The 23,262-nt window shown below is 40.9% G+C and overlaps 1 protein-coding gene across 3 annotated transcripts in view; it reads left to right on the top strand.

Moving 5' to 3' along the window:
- Positions 1–1,292: 1,292 nt before the first annotated feature.
- The window catches only part of CACNA2D4 (calcium voltage-gated channel auxiliary subunit alpha2delta 4), a 176,227-nt gene continuing 154,257 nt past the window's right edge, over positions 1,293–23,262 (top strand). For all 3 annotated transcript variants that reach the window (XR_013536775.1, XM_072999840.2, XM_072999839.2), the window contains exons 1-4: positions 1,293–3,180; positions 6,865–6,946; positions 18,944–19,060; positions 20,409–20,468. Coding sequence is in view for 2 of the 3 variants with exons in the window: in XM_072999840.2 (XP_072855941.2) it covers positions 3,053–3,180; positions 6,865–6,946; positions 18,944–19,060; positions 20,409–20,468 (387 nt within the window). In the remaining variant the exon portion in view is untranslated. The remainder of the gene's footprint in view (positions 3,181–6,864; positions 6,947–18,943; positions 19,061–20,408; positions 20,469–23,262) is intronic.

Here is a 23,262-nt window from a genome sequence, read left to right as displayed (position 1 = left end):
CTCCCTGCTCAGGCTCAAGTGTCGGTTTTGATTCCAAGCTTGTCACCCAGTCACGGCCGTTCAGAGGCGGATATCCTATCCAGCCCGGCCCGGCCCATTCTGTTTCGACCGGGTGGGTGACCGTTATACACCTTTTGAACTCTGAGGCATCGATCTCGCAGTCTCTTCCAAGAAAGAGGATGACAAAGAGACACCATATCTCTTCACCACCACAATATTGAGAGGTGGTATTTGTCCCTCATTCCTCTCAACACTGGGCCCGTCATGGATATGTGAGATTTAGCAGCCTTTCGATACCAATCGGTATGGTGACCACTGTCGGTGTCGATACGAGCACTACAATCCAGCTTTTCTTCCAGAATACTATCAATATTGCAAACGTGCATGATATGCCTACGAACTGTCTCAGTCATCACCTTAACCATCACTATCTCCTATCCGGCGTCGACATCGAGTCAGTATGAAGCCTGTTCCAGCGGTATTGAAGGCTAAAAAGTCAAAGCACCAGGTGCCTGTCACTGAAGTACCTCTTTGTGACTGAGCTCCAGATCAACATAAATCAACTTGTCGTGAACCTACTTGACCAAAGCACTCTTTGGTACCAATGACACATCAATTTCGCAACGTAGTGTCCCCATATCTACATCACGTCTTGATCTTCAGGTCCCAGCTCCTCTGGTGTCAGTCTCTAGACATAATCATCGCTCTCCATCACCAACCCTTTCACTCTCTGAGCACTCTTTGGTATCTTTGGTTTCTGATCAAGCCCCCCCCCCTCGGAGTCATCTGGGGAATCACCTTCACATCTACCTACCCCAGATCCAGATGTTGCTGATGTACACCCACTATCCCCTTCTGAGGATTTTACCTCCTATGCTCAACTTATTTTGCATATGGCCAAGTCACTAGAATTGGATACTGAACAATCCGCTTTCCCGAAGCATGATCTTATTTTTGAAGACATTAATCAGGAAAAATCTCCACCATTGAGTTTAACATTTGTCCCAGCAATAATGGACATTAAGGAGTCTTGGGACAAGTCTTCAACATCTCTACAGATTCCCAGACAAGTGGAGAATCACTATCGCACCCACATCACCTATACATCATTTCTAATTAAACATCCTCTGCCAAATTCCATCATTGTCCAATCAAACCAATCCAGAGCAGGCAACCGATCATCAGTTACCCCTACCAATAAAGAAGGGAGAAAACTAGACATCTTAGTACGCCATTTGTACTTGGTGGCCTCCTTTGTGATTAGGGTATCCAACTACCAGGCCACGATGGGGGCATACCACAGGCTGTGGAATAAAATCCTGCCTATCCTCCAAACTACTCCAGAGGACGTCAGAACTGCAGCTCTCAACATTCACCTTGAGGCAATTACTCTAGCCAAACAACAACATCTGGCGGCCCATCACATTGCTGATGCGGCTTCTAAGTCTCTAGTTTCCTCCATCACCCTTAGACAACATGCATGGGTGCGGTCCTCCAGAATCATGAATGATGCTAGGACTTGCATCGAGGAGCTACCTTTTGACAGCGCAGGTCTCTTCAACGAAAAGACCGATTATGTCATGGAAAACTTGCACAAAATTCACAAGACTGCTCGATTATATGCCATTCAGCAACCTAGGTACCAGCACAATCAATAGCGCAAACCCTTTACTTTTCATCAATCTTATCAACATCCCTACCACCCCTACAAACCTCCATCTCAGGCTCCTAAAAGAACCGGTTTTGAAGTCCCTGACATCTGTCGAGTGGCCACTTGGTTTGCACTCTCGACTTTTGTGACACACTGTTGTCTTGATGTCAGGGCCAAGAAGGAAGCAAGTTTAGGAAAAGCTGTGCTGACTTCACTGTTGGTGTGACGGCTCTCCTTCCGGTAAGTGAGCTTGCTAGTCACCCCTTTGTGTGGATTCACAGAGGCCACAAAGAAGAAAGACCGGTTACTTGCCTGTAACCATGGTTCTTCAAGTGGTCCTCTGTGAATCCACACATCCCGCCCAGCCTCCCCGCTGTCCGTCACTTGTTGTCTTGAGCTTTGTGGGTATCAGAGCTTTGACAGCATTGGACATTCGGAACTGAGGCAATACAGGCGGGCAAAGCATGCGCGCCACGGGGCAACGTCCTATTAATCACATCTTTTTAGGCTCTAGAATATTCAGAGAGGCCCTGCACAAGTGCAGTAAAACCCATTTGTGTGGAGGACCATGGTTACAGGTAAGTAACCTCTTCCCCCCCACCCCATGATCTAAATTATTTCCTTTGGGCTCACCAGGGTTTCATGCACCTAATGGAAAACAGGATTTTTGGTCCAATGTATTTAATACTTCCAAGGGGATGGGAAAAGGTCTAGAAACAAAGAACTAAACTAGATTTGGAGGACAGAGCAGAGAGATATAAGGCAGGCATGCTCATGTCCATTATACTGTAATATCAAGACCAAGTGCTGATTTGTAACAATCAAAGATCAGGCAGTCTTTTTACTTTCGGAGTCATCATGCCATGTCCCTTTAAAGTAGGGTTGGAGTTGGCTAGTTCAAATCTCTGATTGGACAGACTGATGCCTGTCTGTAGAAATCAGAGTAATCCTGGCTGATTTTATCCCACTCCAGTTCCCTAAATCTGCTGCTGTTGCTGCTCTACTAAGGGATTAAAGGGCTGGCAGTGGATTACGTAGCCACTGCTGTTTCTGCCGTTTGCAGAGTTACCCTCTTAGTCTGCCATTCCTGCAGGGCATGGAAGCTGAATTCCTATGGTCATCCTTCGCAGCCATGGAGCGGTTGATTTCCTCAAGTGTCCCCATCTAACTGAGTCCAGGACGCTCTTTGTGGAGTTTAGCATGTTGTTCCCCTCTCGGGGGCTGTAGTCCATTGGAAAAGAAGTGGGAAGAAGAGTTCCTGTGTCGTATTACAGGATGAAGGATTAGAGGTTCCCAGACTTTTGCTCTCCCACTTTCACCCCAGCAGAGCATCATGCTGGGGCTTGACCACCTGATGCCAGGACCATCCTAAAATAAACGTAATTAAGAATCTGTGCATCTATGCAACTGATCGAGCTGCTGAAGGTTTTGGTGTGGAGAATGCTGCCAAGTGGCCTTTTGTGGCTATTTCTCTCACTCAGCTGCTTCCTGCCTTTCACCAGGTCCCAGATAAAGATACCACTCGAAACGTAAGTGGCCTTCTCTTTTTCATGGCTCCATTATCCATTCTACTTAGCCTTGTGCTGTCTCCAAGCTATCTCTATCAGTATTCTGTGTCTTCTCCCGGAAGTATTTGCTCCCTCTTTTCACGTAAAAACAACAACAAATTGAATTTCCACTCGCCATCTGCTTCTATATTGTTTGACATAAATGGTATGTACATATGTGAATAATGTAAGACGTCTTTCTCACACATTCACAGTCTGGTGCTAGCAATCTTCCCCTCTCCCCTTGTTTCCTCTACTCTACTCAAAATGCCATTTGGCTATTATAAATTGGTGAATTTATTTCATTAACTTATAACAATTAACACCTTATTCAAACCAATATTCTGCTGCAAGAATTCTGGGGATAGTGCGGAGGAAGCTTTTGCGGGGGTGTGAAATTTGCAGACCTTCACTAACAACCTCCCTTTTGGGTGTTGAAATCCTGGGCTGTTAGCCAGCCCTGGAAAGAACTCCGCTTTTGTCTGGCTATGTGGAATTGTAATGCTAATAACTTGCTCTTCCTATATCAAAATAATAGAGGATGTGGGTTAAGGAAGATCTGTGTAAAGATCTATATTCAGGCTGCGGATATTGGCAAGATGCAAATTTGAAAAATACTGGCCTCTGGGCAGACCCACAGGTGGATCAGAAGATCTGGGCAGGTGAGGAAAAAGAATAAGAAGTTGGTCAGCAAATGTATTCCTTCCAGCACTTGATTTATTCAAACCAATAGCTGTTACCAAGACTGAAAGCTACCACATCTAATAGGCCGACAGAATACCTAACAGCTTACAACTCGTGCTTATATAACTGATCATATTTCTAACAGAATTATATATTATTTTCAGAAGTGCCCCCTCCCATTATTCCCTATTTTAAAACAATTGTTTCTCTAAACGTTCCCACAAGGCAGTGCCAATTGACTCCCTTTTTTTCTTGCTTATCTCCTGTCTTTAAAACAACCCAGAGGCAGGGACAGAGAGGGGAAATTGAGTATTGTACAAATTCTCATGGAAACGGTGCACTAGGCCTGGAGCAAAGAAAAATGCTTCAGCTGAAGCTTTCTCCTAGGTAGCTGTTGAGATTTTTCTCATCAACAAACACCCTTCACACAGGGCCTCGCTGTACACCAGGGACTAGAGTAGGTTGAGATTAAAGAGATCTCTCTTTTTTTTGCCCCCTTTTGAGTCAAAGAGTTCTGAAGCATTTTTTTTTTCAAGAGCTGAAGATGCAAAGAAGTGCTTTTTTTTTCTTTTGCCTCACTTCTCCATAGAACAGCATATGTTTCCAGAATGTTCTGCAGGCTAGGCCTAGGCAGTTGTTCCCTCATTCTGACTGGGCTTCAGCCTTGTGGTGAAGATCACTTAGAAAAGAAAAGATCACTTAGAAAGGAAAAGATCACTTAGAAAGCAGCCTGAGGATTTTTGGTGAGGCCGTTAAAAACAGACACATACAATGGTTCATTCAATTTCGGATAAGAGGAAAGGCAGAGGCTATTTGCTACACAGTATTTCCTTCTCCAGGGCATGCAAAGCCATTTTATCACCTGAGGCAAAGAACAAGATGACACACAGCATGTAGGACTCTCTTCCAAATCTACTCTTATAACAGTCCAGTGAGGTAGTTCGGATAGAAGGAGTGTGACTGGGCTATATCATGACTAAATGGGATTTAAATTCCATTGTGGCTTTGGTTTGTATTCCTTCACTGAGTGCAGGGGGTTGGACTCAGTGACCTTATATAGGCCCCTTCTGACTCAATTCTGTAATTCTAAAGCCAGGCTTCCCAAGAGTTAGTCCCACACTCTAACCACTATTTCACAGTTTTATTTCAAGCCTAATAAAGTAACAGGATGGGTCACCACAGTACCCATGCAAAGGGAAAAGACAAAGACATGTATGCCAACAAGTTTCTGCTACCATTTTTAACTTCCAAAACTCTGTAGGCTGACACTACTACTGATGCAGTTTTCCCTGCGTAATTTAGAATAATGTTTTTCCAGGGCTCTAAATTGTGCAGGAAGTCTCCCAGTTGCAACTTGTGGGAGGCTTGAAATGGTGAGGGCATGTGGAGGAGGGAGGACTTGCTTTCCCCCCCCCATGCAATAATAAGATGTGGCAATGGAGCACAACGGAACAGGACTACATGCACTTCCCATTTTCCATGTTGGATGTGGTTGGGGCAGACCAGTGTCCGATGACATAACTCCACCGATGTCAAATATAGCTCAAGCTTTGAGGCTGGGAGTATCCTTCCTTCAGATATATATTACAACAAAAATTGGTAGTGAATAATGATTACAATCAAACCACCCAGCTATGGACAAGTTTACAAGGACCTGCAATCAAAATGTAGTCAATGAGATTCTTGAAAGAAACATAAATATGTTATCCTATATGTGTGTTGAAGTGTATTGTCAAGAAGAATGGAATAACATGCTATTCTAGGCAGATTAATTTAAAGAGATTTATGCCTCTAGTATCAATATTGCATAACAACACAATGTAGTTTTAAAACCGCTGATGTTTTGGAAGTGTTGTGCTGCTGTCTTATACACCACTAGACTGTTAAAATCTTACTGAAGTAAAGAGGTTCAAGAATGTGACTCAATACAGCAGTGCAGCAAGTTATACATCCTGTGAATTTCTCCATATGGTTTTTATTTTCAGTTATTATTAAACAATTTGGTATATTAGTTTCAATATCAAACTGCATAGCTATCCACTGACACTTACTCCTTTCCTCCTAAATCTCTAATTCCCCCTCCAATGTTGTAAACTACCCCCTCTTCTGCAATTTTTTGCAAAACAACAGCCCTGAAATCTGAAAAAAATGTACAAAACCTCCTATAATCACAAAGGGGATGAAAACTTCTGAAACAGTTGGTTTATACCTGCAAAGATGAAATAAGCAATTATGTACTGTATGTCACTACTCCATACCTGTAAATCCTGCACATGCAGACAAACCATTATTAAAATTCTCCTGAGAAGTACGCATAGCTAGCCAGCTTCTGTCCAAAACCTCCCACTAAAACCAACACCTTTTGAGTACATAAGAACATAAGAAGAGCCCTGCTGGATCAGGCCAGGGGCCCATCCAGTACAGCTCCCTGTATCTCACAGTGGCCCCAACAGATGCCTTTGGGAGCACACGAGACAACTAGATCCCTGTCTCCAGATACTACACGCCTGCATCTGGCATTTTGAAGTACCTTCCTTTTAAGCCTGGTGATTATACATCCCCATCATGGCTTGTATCTTGCAATGGACTTTTCCTCCAGGAATCTGTCCAATCCCCTTTTGCTGTAAAGGCATATAGGCCAGACGCCATCACCACATCCTGTGGCAAGGAGGGAAAAGAAATATTTTCTATTGTCTGTCCTCACTCTACCAACACTTTGAGTGGATGTCCCCTGGTTCTAGTATTGCATGAGAGGGAAAAGAGCTTCCCTCTATCCATTTTATCCATCCCCTGCATAATTTTATACGTCTCAATTGTGTCCTCCCTCAGGCACTTTTTCCCTAAAGAGCCCCGAACGCTGTAGCCATCAAATTTTGTCTTTATTTTTTAATCTTTCATTATTTTTTGCCTTATGTACAGACTGTCAGATGCAGACTTACTAATATCACTTCTGTTTGCTGTGTTTTTTTTCCCCATGTGCAGAGTGAAATCCTGGGCTGATGCCTTTGGTGAGGACTTGTATTACATTGTCACAAAGTATTCTGGTTCTCTCTTATTGCAGAAGGTAAGAGATATACAAGCTGGATATACTAGTATGTGTGAGTGAGTGCGTGCATGCGCACACACGCATCCGTGCGCACACATGCAATTTTATTTACCTCTTTCTCTTTTTGAAAAACCAGTTATAGAAAAAGGAAATATTAGGAAAATCATCCAGCATTCACAATCCTTTTGTTGAATTTTAAATTTCATGCAATCTAAATGTGCAAGAAGCCCATCTGAGTTTTTACTAAGAGTATCCCATAATAGAGGATTTACATATTTATTTAAAATAGTTGTCTCATGGTCTTTCTATATGATGTTTAAAAGAGTGAATTGTTGTGCTATAAAATAATCTCAATAGTTTAAAAGGCTGGGAAGATTTTAAAAAAGGTTTTTGACTGGCACTAAAAGGATATCAGAGTGTTAAGTAAGCACCCTTAACAGAGAAATTTCTATAACAAGGGTGCTGTATCTAACATAACTCTTCCCCTCCCCCATTTGCCATCTGCCTGACCTTAAAAAAAGCAAAATCAATCTAATATGTAAAACATGGGTATATGTATTGGAATGGAAGATTCTCATATTCTGGGTTCTCAACAATCAGTGAGTTGTGTCACATCAGGAAAAGAAAGGTTATTTAATTCAAAGATATTAAATAATTACATTTGGAGAAGAGTGTGTTTTTGGAAAGACATTTATAACAGTATGTCAAATATAATATAATTTTAAAATGGTCTGTTTTGATTATGTTAGTGGAGTGATTTTACTAGAAGACAGTAAAGGTCGCTTGTTTTCTAACAATCAATAGGGCATGTACACCATCAAAATAAGGAAATAACAGAATCTACTCTCCATGTTTGAATGGATTCATAGGATTTAATAATTTTTCTGCTTGTATTTTATTAATGTGTATAACTAAAATTAGAAAAAGAACTACAACAGATAAGTTCTTGAGACAGTGGATTTTATTTGTCAGCTATGATTGTTTAGAAAATACGCTTCTGTTTTCTTGTTGCACAGATTTTCAAGGCGTTTTCATGTTTTTTTCCTGATAATTTCTCCTTTTTATATCATATTGTTATTTTACATACCGGTAATAATTTTGGATTGCTAAATACTGTGTGAGCAGAAGGCAAAAGGGATTGGTGTGTTTTTCCCCTTACAAACTGATAAAGAATATAACTCAGAACATCTAGCTCAGCTAAATTTGGTTAAGTAGGAAAAGACAGGAAGGTGCCTTATGCTGAGTTAGACCCATGGTTCATCTAGACTGGTGTCAGCACTGAATTGTAGCAGCCAGATGTCCAGGGTTTTGAGCAGTTTTTTTTTTTTTTTTTAGAGAAACCAAGGATTAAAGTTGACTAGTTGAGTTGTCTGACATGTGAAGCTTGGTTTCTACTATTGAGCTAAGGTCTCGTCCAACACAGCAATCTTGAGGCTGGAATACAGGAAGTTACCTTATACTGGGAATGTGAAAAACTCTCACCGGTGTTTCATTTCTTTGCCAAGTTACTGTTTTTTCCTCAAGATAGTTTGTTGAGGAACTGCTAACTAACCCTTTACCTCTAGTGAAAGAATGAGTCAGCAATCATTCCCCTGACCTGATTTCTCTGCATTTTGCCTGTGGGAAACTAGTGCCTTTTATGCACACATTCAACAAGCAAATCAGAACATGTTGATTGATCTAAATCACACAACAACCCATTTCAGTGTTTTTGCTTTTGGAAAAGTCTACACAGCGAGGCAGCAGTTTATATTCAAAAATCTGTCTTGAAGGGGTGAAAATTGTTCTGAGAGGAACAATGAAACTTCTGCCATCTTAAAGGTGAGAAGAAAAAATTACGTGTCTCATATGAAAATAAAGACAAATTCAGATTTACATCCCTATCTTATAATGCATCAGATTATTGATCTATCAAGGCCAGTGTTGACAACACTGACTAGCAGTGCTTTTCCAGGATTTTAGGAACCTGATATGCTCGGAACCTGATATGTCCTGAATCAGAACATGTGCTTTACCAACTGAGCTGTGCTCCCTTTCATGTGTTTAGACTAAACTTGTGAGCTTTGAAATGCACTATAAGTTTTTAAAAATCAAAATAAACTTAAGTTCTCCCACAGTAGTTCATGGCAGAATCTGACAAGGTACAGTGTCTCATAAAAATGGGATACGTCCATATGTGAATAGCTCACCGCAGTTTCCTACCCTCTTGGTAGCAAAAAGTATTGTGGCCAAGTAAAATGAAATGAAGCATACACTTATTTAAATAGAACAGTACATGGCATAAGGACAACTGAAGTGAATATACAGCAAAATGAAATAAGCAATGCCCAAAGCTGCTGTATTTCCCCATTAGACTCTTAACATTTGTCTTCTGTTCGAAGATATTCCAGATTCACGCTTTTATCGTTCAATTTCTAACCCTTCATCTAGCCAAGGGATTCTTTTGGCACCTTTTTAGTTAAAAATATTGCTGCCTCACTGAGTACACCAGCATCACCCAATTACCCTGCACTGTTGCCCAATATATGTTTTAGCCTTGAGGATAGTAAAGCCAGATGGATCATTATCTCTGCATTTAGATGGGAATGCTTTGGGTTGCCTGGTCAAGCAGCAAGATTTCTTGAGCAAAGAAGGGATTGATTTGCCCCAAATACTAACCATTGAAATTATCACCTTTTAAAAGAAGTGATAGATACAAGGAGGATATCCTGATGTCCCTAACACAGATTCTTTTAGGTTTATTTCAAATGAGATATTAAGAAGTTTGGTTTTTCTCACATATGTAGATGTTAAAAGAAAATGCTACTATCTGATGGTCATCTGATTTTCTGTGTTTTCATGTTCCAATACATGTCAGGGTGAAATTTCCTTTTATCTCAGTAATAATTCCCAGCAGTGACATCCTCCCCCCCCCATTAAATTAGCTAATTTTGACACTGCAATCATATCAGAAAATTATGGGCCTTTCTGTAATGATACAGAAAAAAATACAGTATATTAAAATGAGCATGGAAAAATACAACTGACGCAGAAGGATGTAGCATATCAATATTTACTAACAGCAGAGAGTGTCAAAGTAGGCTTTTGCTTAACATATGTATCATCAGAGTTATGTCAGCTCAAGCAGACATAGAGATGTAGTACATTATTGCAATTATCATTATTGGAATGATCAATATTCTGATTAAGTTTTGTCCTTGTTTGGTTATACTTGAAGAACCAAGAAAACAACATACTAAGCAGGATGTTGAGTGGAATTTTAGAATGACTAAAACCATAAGTTTTCAGTTTGGTGAATGGTTTCCATATTCCCAGTCTTGAAGTACTATCGGACAGAACAACAATTAATGCTACAAAATCATAAAACTGCTTTTTTACAATAATACGTTGCATCCAAAAAGGATATTGGTGTGGTCCTTCCACCAAAGATACTCAATTGCTTATGCAAATGAAGACTTGTCAGTGACTGAACAAGAGAGGAGTGGTTGGGGAATCAATGCAACTATTGTAATGTAGTGGAAGTCCTTCAGAGTATTTGACACAGTAATAAAATAACCTCTTCTAAGTAGTCCAAAAGTACTACTAATGTGTCCTAATAAATTGCTACAATACAAAGGTTAAGCATTGACCAGGTGGATCACTTGTCTTAGCCGATACATTTGGTGGAGTATATACTCTGCACAAAGTCTCGAGAAGAAACAAAATCCAACAGGTTACATTATTTTTTGAATTTCAGGAGCATAACCCAGAAAATTAAAGATCCACAATAAAGTAACAAAGTGGAATCTGTTATGAACGTAATCAATTATGGTGATGGTACAGGGAAGGCAGCGTAATTAAGATTCTGACTACCTGGCATACGCGAACATCTCATCACAGATTAGACCAGACCAGGAATTTGTAGCCGATCAAATCAAAGCCATTCCTTTTGAGATTTTCTGTAGGGAGCAGGAACGGAAGAGCATAGAGAAGAAATGGTTAGCTGTCATAGATGGAAACTATTGCTCCAAAACAGGGCATCCAAGAACTTACCAGCTCCGGGTAACTACTGTTAGATAAGCAATCACTTGATATGAAATAGCAGCAAAGCCAAAAGATATGGAGAGGGAGAAATAGCACTCAGATCATGTGAAATGTTTACGTAAGGAAGACAGCTTTTCTGCCAAAACAGAAAATATGTGTGATCTATTGTAGACTAGCATCCTGTAGACCAGAGGCTGACAATCGTAACAGGCTGGTGGGTTATAATGTTCTTCACAGATCCAACTATGGTCTGTATGGGGCTTGGAAATGGCTGGGAGCAGCTATTAAAAACAAACAAAACAAAACACAAGAAATGCCTGGATGGACATTTCCAGTTTCAATTTTTCTTTTTGGGCAGGGACTTGAGAGCCAATTATATGTAAATATATGTATATTTATTTAAGAAGGATTTTCCCCACTGGAATATTTCTGGTCTGGTCTTTGGGGGCTATAAAAATATTACGATGAGCCCTGTGTTGCCCACCTCTAGAGTAGACAAAGAGGTCTAGGAATTTTTTAAAAAGACATAATGGTATCTGGAAACTAATTCAGAGAAGGAAATGTTGGTACTCTTCATTAGTTTGTTGCTGTTAAACTCACTTGTAAATTGAAAAGATATACTATGATTAATGGAACTGAAATTTTAAATGCAGTTGAAAATGTAGCAGCCAGATTGCTAACTGGAGCTGGTTACAAGGATCAAGCCCCCTGTTACAGCAGCTCTACTGGGTGTTGATCCAGTTCTGGGTACAGTTCAAAGTATTGGTTTTAACCTATGAAACCATAAACAGTTTGGGTCCAGGCCATCTCAAGGACCATACCTCCCTTTATGAGCCTGTTTGAGCACTAAAACATTAGAAAAGGCCTTTCTCTTGGCCCCACTGCCTTCGCAGTATGGTGGGGACAAAGGAGAGGGCTTTTTCTGTTGCTACTCCCAGACTTTGGAACTCCCTCCCACAGGCGGCCAGGCTGGCCCCATCTTTGCTGTCCTTCTGCAAGCAGACAAAGACCTTTCTCTTCAGGCAAGGTTTCCCTTAGTGACTGGTTGCCTAACTGGAGTTATTAAATGAATTGTTATGCCTTAATGCTTTGGATGTGTTTTTGGTGTTGCTTTTGTTTACTGTTTTTGTGTAGTAAATATCTTTTAATGATGTGTGATACCTTGGGTTCTTTTTAAGAGTATAAATATTTTAAATAAATAAGAAGATAGTCTTTAATGGAAACCTATTACCATGCAAAAATATTTCCAGATTTTTTCCAAATCCAGATTTGTAGGTTCAGCAATGCAGATATTACACCAAAAGCTTAATTTAGCTCTTCTTTCTTCTTAGGAAAGGCTACAGAATTTAGGTTTTTTAAGCTAAGAAAAAAAGCAATGGAAGAGATGACAAAAATATACTGTATAAACAATGATGACATAAAGTGATCAGAGAGAGTACTTTGTCTCTCTTTCAAAGAACCTTTCAGTAGAACTACAGTGGTGCCTCGACTTACGTACGCCCCTACTTACGACCATTTCGAGTTACGACCAGCTCCGGCCACAAAAATTTGCTTCAACTTGTGGCCGGAGTTTCAAATTACAACCAGGAAAAGATGGGGGATAGGCGGGAAATTCAAACTGTTGGTGGCGAAGAGGCTGCTTCTTTATAGCCCTTTTGCCCCAGCGATTAGGGAAAGGGATGCAGTGGTGGGGGAGGTGGCAGCAGGGGTCTTACTGCACCTGATGGTGGGATCCCGATCCTCGGCCTCAGTCCAGGGGCAGAGGGGGCCCTGATCCCGGCTCCTGGAGGAAGGGTCCTCCTGCGCTGCCGCCTCCTCCTTCCTGGAGGGGTCACGCTCAGTACTTGGCCCCGCGGGGTGGCTCCCATTCTCCACCGGCCTTGCTGTCAAAGCACCGCTCCAGCTGCTCGCCCTGGCCTCACCCTCCGCCATGGCCAGCCCTGCTGCTGCCGCCTTGGCTGCAGCCAGGGAATGAGCGTGCTCAGAGCAGGCACCTTACCCTGGTAAGGTCAGGTGCTGCTTTTGGGTTGTAGTGGTGGGGGTTATGTTTCTGTGCTCTGTTGTTTTGTTTTTTGGTTATTTTTTTGCTTTTAAAAACTGTTCTGGGTGGCTTTTGCAGGGTGGGTTTGGGCTGGGGGGATCATGTTTCTGTGGTGTGTTGTTTTGTTTTTTGGTGATTTTTTTTTGCAGCCCCAGCGCCTTGCGAAAGGACTTGCTCCTTTGTTAATTTTTGGTTTATTTGTTTTTTAAAGCCCCAGCGCATTTGGGGCTTGCTTTGTTGTTTATTTTTGGTTGTTTTTTAAGCCCCAGCACCTTCCAATGGGACTTTCTGTGTGCTTTATTTGTATTTTTATTTTTAATTTTTTTTAAAAAAAATGCTAGAATGGATTAATCACGTTCCCATGAATTTTAATGGGAAATGGTGCTTCGATTTACGACCATTTCGAGTTACATCCATCTTCTGGGACGGATTATGGTCGTAAGTCGAAGCATCACTGTAATTGGTGAAGACACAGGACAGATAAGTGGGAGTCAATGTATAGATGAATTGTGGAATTTCTTCTTTCAAAATGTAGTGATGACTACAAATGTGAATGATTTCAAAAGGAGATTTGACAAACTGACTTTGTGTATCAGTTGCTGAGAGCGTAAGCAGAGGTGGAAGGAATATTTGTTGTGCTGTGTAAACAGAATGCTGTCCTAGATAGCCAACAGAATTCTTCCTGTATTTTATGTACTGGGATAGAAATAATCAGTAGATGAAGTAGGCAAAAAAGGAGGATGGTTACTCTTGGCTAAGTTTAAAGGCAAATTTCAGGCAGGACTGAATAATTATTCTTCACGCCTGGCACTTTTCTGGTGACAGCTAAATAAGTTTATATTCAGTGGGACCTGTTTGTTTTTGTGTATTATTGCTGCAGTGTTGTTCTTTCCCACCCTTAACTGGAATTCTATTGGATCATTTTAACCTGTTGCTGTGCTGCTGTAATTTTTTTAAAAAAATTTCTTTGTGTGTGTGTGTGTGTGTGTGTGTGTGTGTGTGTGTGTGTGTGTGTGTGTGTGTGTGTGTGTGTGTGTGTGTGTGTGTGTGTGTGTGTGTGTGAATGGTTTAAAAATTATGTTTCTATTACATTTATTATTGTAAGTCCCTTCAACCACTGCTTGAGAACAAGGATGTAATGAGCATTTAATAAATAAAAATATTTCCTTTATACTTATTGTTAAATGACTTAAGCACCTCTTTGTTTTAGAACACTACTCTGCTTCTGCTGAAAGAGTAGGATAGCAACGGTTGTTGAATTTCATGTATTTAAAAGTTGTCTTTCTCCCATGTAGGCTCCTAAGGCAATTTACAATAAGTTAAAATAATAAAGAACAGATCAAACATTCTGATGTCATTAAAAGAATTTAAAAACAGATTCAAAACATTGTCCAAATGCCAGTTTAAATAAGAACAGGCCTGAAGACCAAAGATTCTTCAGAACAGTGCAGTTTTAGCTTCCCATCAGAAGCTCAAAAAAGATGGAGCCAGCCCCACCTTTCTTGGAAATGAGTTCAGGATTATTGCTGCAAAGAAAGCACCTTGTGTGTCTACCAGCATATAACTGGTGGTGTCCATAACAGGGTGTTTGCTGAGGATCTAACATTGTGTACAATACAGCTGAAGAAGGCAGTCCTTCAAATATCCTGACCCGAAGCAGTTTAGGCTTTTATAGATCAAAACTAGCACCTTGAATCGAGTTCAAAAGAAACTGGAACCTGGTACAATTGGTTCAAGAGCAATGTTAAGTACTGTAGTATCTAAAGCATACATCAGATAACAGTCTGGCCACTGTATTTTGCACCAGCTGTAGCCTCTGAACCATTTTTCAAGGGCAATGCCATGTAGAGCACCTGACAGAAGTCAAACAAGCATGTAATTAAAACAGGGATCACTGTGGCTAAATCTGGCTTCCCTAGACAGTTGGCAGATCAGATGAAATTGGGCAAAGGCACTTTTGGCCACAGTGGATATCTGGCTTTCCAGGAACAATGCTTACATCCAAGAGTCCTTTGAAAGAGAATAGCTCAGTTCAAAACAGGCTGCAACCACAGACTCAGACTGGGGTTTTTGCCGCCCAACAAAACTTCTGTCTTGCCTGGATTGAGCCTCAGGTTGTCCAGACACAACAAATCCATAAGTGCATCAAGACAGTAAGTCAGAACCTTCACAGCCTCTTTTGCATTTGTAGAAAAAGGGGTATCCTGCTGCATATCTTCAGTATAGTAGTGAGATCTGGGCCCAGAACTCCAATGTCTTCTCCCTGCAGCTTCACTGTAAATGTTAAAAGCGGGGGGAGTGATGGACATAAAACCTTGAGAAATCCTGTAGCCTAATAGTCCAAAAGCATGTATTAATAGTATTGAATGCTGCAGAACTTTCTATCCAGTTCCCAGAATCCACAAAGGCAACCAAGGCTGTTGCTGTCCCAAAGCAAGGCCTGAATCCAGACTAGAATGAATCAGTATGATGTTTCCTTTACCACATCCCTTGCCAAAATTCAGTTTATTTACTTCGTCCCTTACTGATGACCTGGGATTACTAATTCACTGAAGGCAAAAATAGCAGAGCAATTCTGGTCATTAATCGTGCTACTTATTCTTGGAAGATGCTTTTGGGCTTAAGTTTTCCAGTGCTGCATACATACTCCATTCATCTTCTGGTTCCTAGCTCATCTGCTCATCTCTGAGTTAATGATATGATAATGTACGTTGTACCAAGATTAAATAGGCACAATTGCCAGCATGAAAAGCTTCATCAGGAGGACTTTAAACTGAATTGGAAGTGGGACACAGATGCAGACTGATAGGTAAAATCTGATGAAGGCTTGTGCACAGTAAGAGGAGCAGAGAAAGCAGCTCTAATCAGGCCCAATAACAGTAAAATCACATGAAGGAAAGCAAGCCACAAATCACACAATTTCCGACGCCTATAAACAAATGCTAGGAGTGTAGGAAACAAACAAGAAGAATTGGAAATCTTAGTTCAAGAAGGTAAATATGACTTGATAAGTATAACTGAACTGTTGGGGAAACTCCCATGATTGGAGTACAACAACTGAAGGATATACACTGATCAAAAAGAAGAGAAGATCACCAATCAAGGGTGAAAGCTTTGAAAAACAAATTGCAAGAATTTCAAAGAGACATGATGGAGGACTAATAGGAGCTTTCAGTTATCCTGATATCTGTTGGGAGGCAAATTCTGCCTAACATGGCCATTTCAAGAAATTCCTGGGGGGGGGGGGGTTGGCTAATTTTTTTCCTTCAAAAAAATGGAAGAAGTGCCTAGGGGATTAGCTATTCTGGACTTGATTCTAACTGATAGAGATGGTGGAAGAAGTGGCACTAAGGGGAACTCGGGAAAAGTTACCATTTAAATCAGCAACATGATTTTTGTTTGCAGAGAAGCTCATCTCTGATACTCTAAGAGGTTTATTCTGCCCTCCCCTGGCATGAAGCAATTCTGTCTAGAAATACATGCCAGCATAGAAAACTACATATAAGCTACTGTTGTGCAATCTATACATAGATTGCACAACAATAGCTTATATATTGCTGATTTAAATAGGGCAGACAGCAGCTGAGCTGTAGACCTGCAGTCAAGTTAGGCCTTCTCCCTGTGGCCGATATACACCTCTCTTTGGTACTATTGCTAGACTAACCTTTGTGATCAGCCCCTCCTTGTCTTCTGCTAGCATAAACATGGATGCAGAGGCCGTCTGTCTTTAATCCTGCAAAGCCCACACATTGCTAATCACTCAAAGTAGAACTAACAGCTTCCATAGATGCTTGCTCGGGGTTCAATATGATTCTATTTCTGTCCAATCTCCTCTTGTCTTTCCTACCCTTAGGGCATTTCTAATTCCATGTATGCTCCACAGCTTTCTATAATGTAGAATTAATAAGCCTTTTGCATAGCAGGGTCTTTGATCATTCATCTTACTTTTTCTCTTTCTTTTTAATTAAAATTACAGGTAACATCCTTGCCTATACCTGGAGACTGTAATTCTTATGCGTTTTTCAGCACTATTATTGCAATTGTTATAGTTCTCTACATGCTGTAGGATGACTTTTATTCTTTGCATTTATGGACCTACTCTCTCTTTTTCCATGTATCCTATCAGACATAGAGAAGGGGAGGGCTGGCACAGAAAGAGAACTATCTATGCTACCCATCTTCCCCAGTGTTGGTTTTGCTCTGCTTTCCATTGGCTGAACCTTACTGACTTTTCCTAAGATTGCTTTTCAATCACCCATGAACGGCCTTTGGCAGCCCACATGCTATAGGAAGAGGAGGAATGGCATACCAGCCCACTCACTCAATTGCAGAGTTATATACATTGGCCTACTTGTAGTTCCTCATTGCTTACGGTGGCCAGTAGCATTTCACTATGAGATTGATTCAGTCCAGCATGCTGTAATATTTTAAGTGTTCCTCTTTTTAAATTTTCTTTCGCTCAGATGCCTCAACCTCTCCCTTACAAAATTAAATATTTCAAGACTAATTAGGAAAAATTTGTGCAAAGCTCTTAGTTGTATAAAATGTACACATTTCAGGTGCTAACCAGTGCAGGGTATTTCTAGCAATGAGGCATTTGGCTGTCCAAGTAAATGAGAGACAATCTGAGGAGCAAACTTGCCTCTCCATAGCAATAACAAATCCAAGTATTAGAAGTATTAGGGAAATCAGCAAGTATTTTATTCCTGCGTGAACCCAAGTATTGAATTTTCAGAATCTAACATTTTGTGTTAGATCAGTGGTCAGGGAACAGGGGTAAATTACCCCAAATGGGGTAAAAATGAAAATCCTGGGGGTAATGAGGATGTGACTCTAGCCCCCTTCCCTCCTCCTCCTCTTCCTCCTCTTCTGCCTGGAGGGGGGTCCCCAGCTGCCCGGTTGCCCCTTCCCGCCCCCTTCTACAGCCCGGCTGCAACCGAGCCATGGCAGATGGCAATGGACCCCAGCCAGTGGTGTAGGGCAGCCGGGGTAGCGGCTGCAGGGCCGTCCATGATGGACGGTGAGGCCAGGGTGAGTGGGTGGAGCGCCCCGACCAGGAGGAGCCTCTCCTTCCAGTGCCTAGAGAGGTGGATCATGGCGGGGGGGGGGGTGCGGCCACAACGCCTCCTGGTGCTGGGATGCCCCCGCCGTTCCACACCCTGTCCTCATTCCCAGAAGAGCCCGTTGGGCAGCAGCGGCCTTCGGCACTGCCTCCACACTGGCCGGCTGGATCTGGCAGAGCCTCTTGCCCTGCATGTGGCAGCTGTCACGGACCTTCGATGGTGAGGCCCAGGGGAGCTCTGATGCCGAAGCTCACCGCGGCCGTCCCAGCGAGCAGGTGCTGGTGCCAGAGAGGGAGGCAGCGTCAGGGGCCCTCGGTGGCAAGCCACCTGCTGCTCTTCGACGGCTGCCCAGGAGCCAGCCACCGGCGGAGAAGAGAAGCCGCCCCCGTGGGGCCAAGGACTGAGCACAGCCTTGCAGGCCCAGGCGGCAAGGCTTCGGCGGCGGCGCTCGACTGGCTGAGCATGGCCGAGATCCTTTCAAATCAAGGGGGTAATGTCGACTTATCTAAAATTGGGGGTGGGGTGGGTAAAAGGTAAAAAAGTTCCCTGACCCCTGTGTTAGATCAATTACTTTTGCCTTTGGATTTCCAGTAATGATGAATTACTTGTGCATATCAAGTTTTTAGCGCATGTTTACTTCCATAGGCCTCTTCTGGTCCTTGCATGGGAGATTTTGGGGTGACTTTAGGTCATGTTTTCATCCCAGTGAATTCTATTATTGGATGCATGTTTAAGTCTCTTTAGTCAGAAATCCATTTGTATCAGAGTAGATTATATTTATTGGAATTTCAACTGAATGCTAGCTGTGATTGGTGTTGGTGTTAATGGGCCCTTCATATTAGTTGTAAAATTTCTTCTTCACCAATGGTTTATCTGTTTTTTTTATAGAAATATAAAGATGTGGAACCAACTTTGAAGATCAAAGAAGTTGATGGTTTGGAGCTTGTGAAGAAGTTCTCTGAAGAAATGGAAAGCATGCTGCGAAGGAAAGTAGAAGCTGTTGAAGTGAGTATTATGTTGCTCCCAAATCCTTTACTAACCCAGAGTAAGAGCAGGAAATAATCAATGGAAAGAGAGAATGCTCTTAGATAGTGCTTCTAAAACAAACAAACAAAAAACAAAAAATGAAGGATGTTATTGAATCAAAATGTTCTAAGTATGCATCTTGATTTGGGAAAGAGCCATAGCTCAGGATGTATGTGTGTACTTTGCATGCCAAAGATTCCAAATTAAAGATGTGCATTCTGATTAAGAAATATTCAGAATTCTCTTATGCATATTTCAGGCATGCATATTTATTCATTAAAGTAAACATTTGTGGACACCTGTGTAATTCAATTCCAGCCACAAAGTTTTGTAACTATATATATTAGTTTTTGCTGCACAATTGATTTAGTACTGTAGTCTATACTGCTAATTATACATGGTTATTTGATCCTTATTTAATAAACTGAGTCAGACTGTAGCAGCCTGTTGCCTTCTTTTTGGTTGACTAAGTAGCAGGAAGACCACCTGGCTTTTTTTTTTTTTTGCTTCTTTTTTTTTGCAAGTTCTGCTTTTTATAATTTCGCAGGTTACAAAACTTATTTCAGTGTTGCTTCTCTGGTAACATGCATTTTATCCCTATAAATAGTCTGCTTAGGAGCATAAAGAGGCCATTCAAGACACTGTTGGGGCCAGTTCTGAGAAGCTGTGAATATAAGCTGCTACATTTAATTTTGAAGCAGAAAAGATTTGCATAGAATTATGTAATTCTCTGTACTCTTCTCCCATGTCCTTTCTGGGCTCAGCAAGATGAAGGAACTAAGGGGAAAATAGCTACGGTTGTTGTTGTCCCCACTGCCTCCAACCCGCCTACTTCATTCTTTTAGCTGACATCACAGAAAGTTAACCGGTTAGAGTTTTCTCTCCAACCACCCCATAAACATTTGGAAAAAGCTGGATTTGACATGAAAATACAAAATGGCACAGAACCTCCTTTAGGGGAAGGTTTGCTTAAACAGGGCTTAGTTGGCCTTTTGTTAGGCCTCATTAGGTGAGGGTAAATTTATGGACCTCTTCAACCTGGGTTCTGTTTTCAGGAGCAGTACTCCCTCAATTGTCAGTTGTTGAAACATGTTTAAAATAAATGCCATTGGAATGCAAATACCAGATCTCTTTGCACCTGTAAATGTGGGGAGACACATTATAAAGGAGACCAGATAGCTGGGAAGGAGACATTGTACAATGAAATATGAATTTTATTTATTTTTAACTGTTGTTGTGTTTTCCAAAACACTTTTCTATCACTTCCCATTCCCACTCCTAATATACTTTTTGTGATTCTTTTGTTTTTCGGTGGGTGGAATTATAGCGCTTAGTTGAGGCAGCAGAAGACGCAGATCTGTACCATGAGTTCAACTCGTCCTTGGAGGTAAGTTACAGATTTAATCAAGTGTTTTTGGATACCCCAAGTTCACATCTGGTGCAATGTCAAAGTCTATTTAGATGACGTACACTGCTCATTAGGAACTGAAAGACTGGCCATGTACCATTTTCTGTGGCTGGGTTGGGAACCTGTGGTTCTCCTCAGGTTGGTAGACTACCATTTGCAATAGCTCCAACCAGAATGGCTAATAATCAGGAGTATACCCTACATCTGATAATTGCCTAGTTTTCTGTCAGTTGGTAAACCTGTACAGTATCTGGCCTGTGTCCTTCAGGCTGCAGAGTGTTTAATGCTTCTCCACTAAAAACAGAAAGAGATTATAATCCCTTCGCAAAAGAGATTATAATTCCTTCACATTAAAAAAAAACAGATTTTGCCTCAATCCTTTCTCTCTACATATAGAACTAAATGTCAGGAATGTTAGTGTGAAGACACATTTATTGATTTGTAGCCACTTCATCCATCTGTATGAGTCTTTTTCTAGTCTAACTCAGTTTTGTCTTCTTTTATTAATAAATCGGTTTTTATCTTTTTGCCACATCAGTGTGCAATTTTATAAAACTGCATGCTATCAGGAATGTGTTTCTTTACCAAATATGCCATTTGGTATGTATTTTACTGGCTGGTACATAATTTGATTTCTCTGCACCTGTTGACTGAAGGTGTGAACTGATTTTGTTGGCAGACATTGTACATGTACTTCTAACAGGGATTTCCAGTTTGTGTTGGCGGTATGGGCTACCACAGATAAATTTATGGACCCCTTCAATCTAAAATTAGTAGCTAATTTGCTGCTACTGTGCTGTGCTGCTACTGAGGAGGAGGAAGGGGAGGAGAAGGAGGAGGGTTTAAAAGGATCTGTTTCATGGAAGATACTTTAAGAATTAACATTCTGAGATCTTAGTCACAGAGGATATTATAGCAACTAACAGTGCTCAAAAGGCCTGCATATTTATTGAATATTGAGATAGTCACTACCACCTCAATAGTACAGAAAGGAAAAGAGGTTTGATTTTTCTTGATTTAGCATATCTTTGCTGCTTCATACAGTAACCTCGTCAATATTTCTTGGTGAAATACAGTCTGGCTTTCAAAATCAGACAAAAAAATTCAGAAGGATAGGATTTTAAAGTAATGATAAAATATTACATCAGAGGAAGTAAGGGAAGAGGGGTTTTTTTCCAGCCAAAGAATAATGTTCAATTAGAGAACAATCCTAGTAAAGGCTGCCAAATTGCATTCAGTTTCTGTAATTTATCCCGCCTGTAAGTACTTTATTAGTTCTTTAATGGAGATGTACAAATGATATTCATTCTAGTTTTCAATTATAGACAAAGGATGTGTTTTCTAGAATTATAAAACAATATGCTTTGCTACAAGTCATCTTTTTACAATTCACAATATGTCAGAGGTGTTTTACCTTGCAGCAATGTATTCTAAAATGAGGTAATTAAATCAGAGTTCTTGTTTAATTAATTCTGTTAATGACATATTTTCCATTAGGACTCAGTAATAAGACATACTGTATCTAAATCACAAGGAGCAAAGTTGCATATGAATGTATCCACTATTTCTCATTTTCAAACTGCTTATATCTAAAGATATTTAGGAGTCCAGGGAGTATGAGACATACATTTTGCCGGAAGTCAGAAGTGGTTGTAGTTTCTCACCCTGCAATCTATAGAATTCTGAGGAAGGCTATGATAAGAACCAGGATTGGGACACATTCTCTGTGCTTTCTGCGCCTTCCTTTGTGCTGTCATAGCTGGAAAATTTGGCCATATTGCAGTCATCAGACATAGAAGCACGGTAACCAGCAGTCCCTCCATCTTTAGACTAGGGATAGGAGAGATTCAGCCCATGGCTTGTGTATAGTTTCAAACCCTTACAAACCATCAGCAAAACTCATAAATAGCACTACGTGGAAAACCTCATTAAAACGAGCATTTTCTGTTTGGTTTTTATGACTTTTTCAGTAATGTAGTTTTGCTACTAAATTTTGGTGGTAAGCATCTGGAGTGCAGTCCATTATGACTTAAGGTCACAGAAATGAGCCCATGACCTGTTGAAGTCAGATAACCCAGAAGTTCATCTTAAGAGTGTCTAAAAATATGTATAGTACCTCATTCACAGCAGCTATCAGTATACCTGATTTTCAAATTATAGCACTTAACAAACTTCCATTACAGCACCTTGCAGCTGCAGACAGCCAGTTAACAAAACTGCCAATTACCAAGGCAGTTCTGTGTTGCCAAAGTAGTCTGGAGGATTGAGATTCAGCTGTATGTTTGATGAATTCATTAGCATAAAATCTAGAGAAATATAGAATGAGTCTGAAAATGTAGGTTAGTGGGGGGGGGGAGCCACTATCAGTAAGGAATGTGCAGTACAGGGAAAAGATGTGTAGCTCATTTCATTTTCATGCATTCAAAGAAATACAGGGTTTCTGTAGCCTTAACACTCTGCTTTACTGGCATTGGTGGATGCTTATAAATCCAGAAGCAACTTTCTGATTCATCACTGGGACGTTGTGTTTACTTCTTCTGGTCCAGCTAGCAGTGGCAAGGATTTCACAGATCTGTCTGTTGGTTCATCATACAGTCAACATCTCTTGGTTTAACCTCTTCATCATGGAGATGGGAAAGACCACATATGCCACTCTGTGCCCTTTGGAGGAAAGAACTCCTTATAGTAAAAACAGTACTGAGATGCATTAGGTTCTGGATACAACGTCCATACAAATGGTGCATATGAATGGTTCAGAATTAGAGATGGGGGT

This window comes from Pogona vitticeps, chromosome 5 (genome assembly GCF_051106095.1).
Source record: "Pogona vitticeps strain Pit_001003342236 chromosome 5, PviZW2.1, whole genome shotgun sequence".
In the NCBI taxonomy this organism is placed as follows: Eukaryota; Metazoa; Chordata; class Lepidosauria; order Squamata; family Agamidae; genus Pogona; species Pogona vitticeps.
This window is presented reverse-complemented; position numbering and strand designations above follow the sequence as displayed.